Raw genomic sequence first — 6,922 nt, forward strand, 5'->3', positions numbered from 1 at the left:
TTAAAGCCCACCACCCACGGTTCTACGATCGTGTAAAATTTACCCACCACCCTGAAAAATTTACCCTAAGCCACGCCTCCCCCTTTTTTCAGGAAAAAGTTTGAACATGAAAAGCTTACCTTGACTGCAAAGGGGTGAAACACCTTGTGTATATAAAAAAAAGGATTATTATTGGTGTGAGAATGATGCTTTTTATTTCACAGATCAAAAACAATGTCATGGCCTGCAGCTCATTAAATATATTAAACATTTGTGCGTATCTTGCTTGACAATCTGCAGTACATTTTTTTTTAAAAAAAGGTGGTGGGAGAGAGTCAGCTTGGACAACGTGCAAGTCATAAACATCAGCCTTCCTTCCTGAAGCTGTATTTGTACCAAGGTATGACCCTGAACTGCAAAAGCTAGAAAACATGTAAACTAAAATGTACATGACTAAATTCTGCAGCTGTTAGAATGGCTAAATAATTGGTGTGATAAGTATCTTCCAACTTGCCCACTTTCACAATGACCTGGCAGAGACACCTAATCACACCCACAGGCGGAACTTGCACACGTCCGAGTTTGCATTGATGTAGGCCAAGGTTCTCCAGTTCCAGTCCTGAAGGACCAGCATCCAACAGTTTGCAGATTTCCTTGCCGAAAACACACCTTGATCGGCTAATTACCTGAGTTAGTGGGTGTGTTTGAGCAGGGAAATCTGGAAACTGTGTTGGATTCTGGCCCTCCAGGACCAGGACTGATGTAAACCTTTTAAAGATACTTGTTCTCCCCTGAGGAACTTAAAGACTTCTATTAAGATCTAGTTGGTAACTGCCTAGTTTTAGACTTGTCATTTTCTGTGTTGACTAGCACGGTTTTGCTAGAAGCTTGTGATGTAACAATGAGCCAAAACCCAACCCCCAACCCCCCCCCCCCCCATCCAAAAGAACTTGTTTGAAACTGACCAAAATGAATCCAAAGTTAGCCATATTAAAGATGCATATGCTACAACTATTCTGTTTGTACCAGCTGGCATTTAAGAGAAAGCAAAGTAAGCCTGGTAGTTTGAAAGAGTCTTAGACGACTGTGGGTGAAGCTGCTCATGTCACAGTGAAACTCATAAATAGTGCTGACATCTTGTATCGTTTGCGTCACACATACTATTGGTGCGTGTTTTTGTGCGTTTGCCGTTTTACGCCTGACCGCTGTATTGCGGAATGTGTTGTTCAAAGCTGGCCGTGCTGGGTCTCTGGTCCATGAAAGTGGAGAGCCAGGGCTGTGAAAGCTTAGGCCTTCGCTCGTCATCCTCGATTTCCTCGAGTGGAATGGCAAGATGGCCGTCGTCTTTAACAAGAGCCCGTCCCTCTCACAGCTAAATGTCCAGCCTTCCATACACTGGTCAGCCATGGTAGCCCGAATTTTACTAAGATGTTAAGCTAACCTTCGTAAATATTCAAATGCCATAAAGTTCAGGACAACATTCTGTGCACATTTTTATAAATTTTAGCCAATTGGTGAGCTTACCCCAGGACCAAATTTGGCCACCTGACTTTGTCTGAGCTTTTATGCTCCTGTTGAGATGGTTAAATATTAACTTTTTCAGAGATCCACACTTTGCAGCCTTGAACAATTTGTACACACACAAGTACAGTCCTCCCCATACAAACTCGTACTCTTAAGCATCTTCTGTACAGAGATCTTGTCTTTCACTTTGGCATCCAAGGATCAGGAGAACAATCAAGTTTGACTCTAAACTCATTCATCCACTGTGCGTTTCTGTCTGGCACTGGGTCTCTCTCTCAAAGGTGTGTAGGGATTGCAAGACCACCTTCTCTGACCTGCCCCTCCTACACATGCAGAAGAACATGTCTGAAATAACGAGGCCTCCCCGGCCTTTCAATGGTGCTTGGGTACGTGACCATCGACATAGAAGTTGCGGGTGACCCTGGGGAGTGTCAGCTCAATGCCGTCAAGCTCTGGAGTCAGGATGAGCTGGCAGCCCAGGCGAGAGCTCTCCTGCAGCGCTGGGGCCATATCCAGCATGTCATCCTCCCTGTCAATCAAAGCCATTAGACACGATTTGGTTTGAAGGCAATGAAGCTAAATAGCTAATATATTATGCTGCTATTTACAAACACATGTCCGCTGAAATACCACTTTTACCACAGCTACTGTAATGACCGTTTTGACAATACGGTGACAGTTGATCAGGCAGCATTAGCGTACGATACCTCTCGTCGGGTTGTGGAAGTTTGTCATAATACTCCGCCTTGACGTACACGTGGCATGTGGAGCAGGCTAGTGAGGCGTCGCAGGCTCCTGAAAGGCATTGTGGGTAAGAAGCTGGCGTTAGCAGAAGGGAGAAAAAAGAATGTCGGCTATGGAGCCAGAAAAAGGATTATCTAATCATCTAATTACTGACAATCCCCATGAGAAGCATCACCTGAATATAATAAAGCAGTAAAATCAATTTATGTAAATAAATTTCAATGTGTAACTTCAACTGGCCATCTGCACCATGCAAAAAAGCATTAATGTACCAGGCCTCAATAGGCCTCAGATTTTGTTGGCAATAACAGCTGATTTTTCACCGATAGCACACACAGTAAAATGCTGGTACACCTGTTATTTCACGCATAAACTTGTCCAAACAGGCCAGCACTTACCTTCCAAATCAATGCCATGCTGTTGTGCCAGGTACAGGACATTATCTCCAACCTTAGCCTTCACGGGAACTCTGTTCCCTGATCGGTCTATGAACACCACATTAACCCTAAACACCAGAATAAAGACAATACTGTATTATACTAATCCATTCAGGCTGTTCAAATCACCTTTCAGAACAATGAAACATAGTTTCATTTAATGAAATCTCAACTGCAATATGCAATAAAACGCAGTAAACCCTTATCGCCGTTAGCGCGCCAAATCTTTAAAATGGAACGTAGTTGGTGCTGAAAGGTAGTGACGTTCAAAGAGGAATGACACTCATATGCATTTCGGGAGAATTAAATGCAACCAAAGCTCGTATAAAAAATTAATGACTGTATAAACAATAATAAATGTGCAGGTACGCATACGCAGCACGTGACATCATCACATTGACCCCGGATCGTGCAAAAGTGGAAGTAAGTTTTACTACCATGTGGTAATTCAACTTCTGGAAATAGTTTCCATCGTCATACAGAGCCATAGCACTTTAGTTATAATACTTCATTCAAATGTTCAACAGAGTACGCGAAATGACGTACTTGTTACATTATAACATCTTTTTTAGAGAAGGAGGCGTGTAACTCTGCTTGGTGAAGTTACCACGCGACCTTGCTGTTTACACAAAGAGCATCGCAGACCGCACGCCAGATTGTACCCACACATCCTTTGGATCATCATCTTGTGCGTCTTCGCCTTCAGAGTGACACAGACCTGTTGATAATTTTGAAAATACAGAAAAGGAGAACTGTTACTTCATGAAAGCCACCGATCGCAATTATACCACCAATATTGAACGCGACTATAGTATACAATGTGGCTGAACCCAACAAATCCTATCCACTCCAAATTGTCGGTATCGCGTAATTTCGACTTGGAGAGAACTAAAATAAGTACGGAGTGAGCTGCCCAACTAGGATAAAAATCCTAAATTTTAAACTCCCGTGAGTAACTGCTCTCTTTAATTTACAGATTACATACACATAGAACACATACAGCATTCTGAATCATCACATAAATAGAAAGAACAGTAAATTTCCCGTTAGAGGCTATGGCACAACGTGCTGAATTTTCAAATAAATCATATGACAGAATTTTTCAAATCATCGCCATGGTAGAGGAAGATTATGAAACCTACTTTTAGACGTTTTCAGGCTCCTATTCGGGATCCGAAAACCGCATATGGAGTCTCCCGTCGCGGACCCATAAACAACGTGAATGCAACTATTTATCCTGTGAAAATTACAATTACCAAGCCGGAAAAGTCTCAAAGTCAGCCCCACGCTCCTCCGGGCTGCTGCGGAGGCCGCCATGACAGTGTTTGTGTCACATGTTTCAAAAGCACCAATGCGAATGATGTACTGTAAAACGGGGCGTTCATTATGTTTCACATTTTCAATTCGTTAACAATATTTTCAGTAGCTGTGAAACACAAGTTAAAAGTAGTCTGTCTGCCTAAGAGAATAACACGAGTTCGTTTAATTGTACAATTTTAATAACTTGTTGCAGTTATATATTTTAAAAATGTTGTAAATGTATTGGTAAATTGAGCTGCGGTAACACAATCGTGCCAGCAGAGAGAGATGTTGCAATAAAAACAAACAGTGCACAGCTTACAAAAGCAAGATTAGGATTTATATTAGTATTGGATAAATACAAAAAGTATTTCATACAGGAACGGAAAGATCTACAGCAATAAAACGCCAAAAATGGTAATATGCCATTTTTTCATTTCTCTCAAGATAACATATAGAGTCTTATAATACTGTTTAAATATTTCTTCTTCTTCTTCTTCTTCTTCTTCTTCTTATTATTATTATTATTATTATTATTATTATTATTAACACATAACCATTACAAAGACCAAAACAACTCCGGTGAGTAGTTGTCAAGATACCATACGTCTATCCATGTTCCAACCTCTTATCTAGCAAGGACTGGACATAGCAGGGTAACACGCTGGATGGGCTGCTAATTCTTCACAAATTAGATGCACAATGGGAAATGTAGGGACACCTACCGCATATTTTTTGCACTGTGCTGCCACGTACAGCAATCGGACTACCCACTGAGGTGCAAAGACACCATGCATGACTCCTGAAATGCTTTTATTTACGTGACCTAAAGTTGCACGATATATTTATCACCACAACTGTTGTAGCTGTTCTAAGTGTCAGGTGAGGGCTGTATTAATAAAACAGCTAACTAATTGCTATCTATTAGTACAAAGTACTAATAACGAAGTTAAGATTATAGTTGCCCATGCCTGGTTTTCAGTAATCAGTAACAGTATATGAGTACAGTGTTTTAAACGGCAAACGTGCTCTGTGCCTTTAGAGAAAACGGTTTCAGTGTTACTCATTAAAGGTCAATAATGAGTCATTACTCCCCCTGTTGACGGCTACAGCGCATATTTCTGTCACATTAAGAGTTGTTAGGACGCTGTGCGGTGACGGGCACGTGCCACTTAGGAATGACAAGCTGCCATTGATGCTGTTAGATTGTATATGTTAACTGTGTAGGAGATCATTTGGGAGGTTGGGGCAGTGGGTAACGCTGTGGCCTCGCTCCCTCAAGGCTGAGGGTTTTCCTCCTGCCCCCCACCCCTGCTTGTTGGGGGTGGAGTTTGCATGATCTCATTATGTTTGCACAGGGCTCCCTCAGGTACATTGGTCTCCCCCCACCTGAGGATAGTGGAATTCCCTGTAATATGTGGTGTGTGTGTGTGTGCGTGCACAGGTGGGCATGCACCCTGGGATAGACTAGCATCCCTTCCTTTGCCTTTTGTCCTGTGCAGGGGCATCGGGGGGGGGCATGGATGTTCTGGCAGATTCAGGGGCCCCAGGACTTGATGTGGCCCTTCAATACGTATAATTGGGCATCAGGGCCCATGGTCACATAATTTTTTATCTAACAAAATTTCTAGCCCCACCCCACCCGGCCCAGTGTTTCCAGGTGTAGAATCCAGGCTCGTCACGACCCTGGACTGGATAAGCTATTATGGCAGGTGGATTTACAAGAGACAACTTTTAAAAATAATTTAAACTGAGCTGAAGTTAAAACTTAATGTTGGCTGAGGGAGGAGAGTTTTGACCTAGGACAGAATTTGTAAACTACCATTACACTTAAAAGGACCCAGTTTTCATTTAAGCACTGAGTTGTTGCTGTGTGCTGATTGGTCAGTCTTCTATAATCATGCATGTGTCATGAATGTTAATGTGAAACAGCTGGGTGAGTCATTCTTTCAAGGAAACAAACCAGTCAAAGTACATGAAGAATAATCTATTTAGCCGAGCAGTTTTAAAGTAGTTTGTAAAACCTGAAGGAGCTCAAAGTGTCCTCCCTCACATGGATTGTCTGGTCACGCTGTCTAATGCCCAAAATGCTGACATTAAGGCATTTTGCACCTGCAGCTCTGTGGTCTGCCAGCCTCCTTCCCTGAGGCTAGTGCCACCTGCTGGCATGAGTCATCATGAAACTCCTGCACTCACTGCAACAATGTATGAAGCAGCTCTCCCGCCTCGGGCGGCCGAGTGAGCGGCCTGCAGCAGCTGTGCTTTGAGTGCTCAGACGCTAAGTCACTGTTTGTCTATTAACCTGTCCGACGTCCATAAAGCTTCGCAGCCTTTAATTGTGATGTTTGGATGTTCTTTCTGTCCTACGCACCTGCTCACCGAGATGTTTGCTCTGGTTATGACAGTCACACGGGCTGTAACCACAGCGATGGCTGCTGTCACGTCTTATTTTGCCCGGCGGCCACAGCTGAAAAAACCTCCGAACTGCCGCATGACAGGTCTAGTCCCTGAAAAACACAGGGGTCCCACGCCTATGTGCAGTTTTCAAACCCAAAGTCCCTCGTCTATAAACTCAGGCTTGAGACACTCTGCCTTTGGTCAAACTCTCCCCACAAACAGATGGAGGCAGGTGCGAGGCTACAGCGCTACCAGCTGAGCCACCCTGAAATGCATCAGCAGAGCTGGAAAGTTCAGGTCCAGAAAGTAAAAGTCCAGTCCAAGATTTTGTTGCAGCCAACCACTTGAGCACTCTCTGACTGTGACTCTTTATACTCGACTGGATGGTTGAAACAAAATCTTGGTCTGGGTCTGTACTTTCTGGACCTGAACTTTCCACCTTTGCACATTACTTCTTTCAATCCAGTTTGCAGATGGCCACATGACTTTAATATAATTTGGACTGCCTTAGTCTGTCCCAGGTGGCACTGAATACCAAGGGT

The 6,922-nt window shown here is 43.2% G+C and overlaps 1 protein-coding gene across 1 annotated transcript; it reads right to left on the reverse strand.

The window, feature by feature from the left end:
• Nucleotides 1-177: 177 nt before the first annotated feature.
• Nucleotides 178-4,036, reverse strand: fdx2 (ferredoxin 2). The gene is made up of 5 exons (XM_023791739.2): nt 3,827-4,036; nt 3,351-3,402; nt 2,646-2,752; nt 2,211-2,298; nt 178-2,032 (listed from the first exon to the last, which is right to left on the reverse strand). Exons 1-5 carry the CDS (start codon nt 3,999-4,001, stop codon nt 1,876-1,878), a joined length of 579 nt encoding a protein of 192 aa, XP_023647507.1. The 5' UTR covers nt 4,002-4,036; the 3' UTR covers nt 178-1,875.
• Nucleotides 4,037-6,922: the final 2,886 nt, after the last annotated feature.

The sequence above is a fragment of the Paramormyrops kingsleyae genome, chromosome 5 (genome assembly GCF_048594095.1).
Source record: "Paramormyrops kingsleyae isolate MSU_618 chromosome 5, PKINGS_0.4, whole genome shotgun sequence".
NCBI lineage: Eukaryota > Metazoa > Chordata > Actinopteri > Osteoglossiformes > Mormyridae > Paramormyrops > Paramormyrops kingsleyae.

Excerpts from the sequence above, each read along its gene's own strand:
- fdx2 (XM_023791739.2), bottom strand. The coding sequence starts at position 4,001 with ATGGCGGCCTCCGCAGCAGCCCGGAGGAGCGTGGGGCTGACTTTGAGA. Across the intron at positions 3,403-3,826 it reads GAGCCTGAAAACGTCTAAAA|GTCTGTGTCACTCTGAAGGC; the intron begins GTAGGTTTCATA and ends AATTATCAACAG. Across the intron at positions 2,753-3,350 it reads GATGATGATCCAAAGGATGT|GGTTAATGTGGTGTTCATAG; the intron begins GTGGGTACAATC and ends TCTGGTGTTTAG.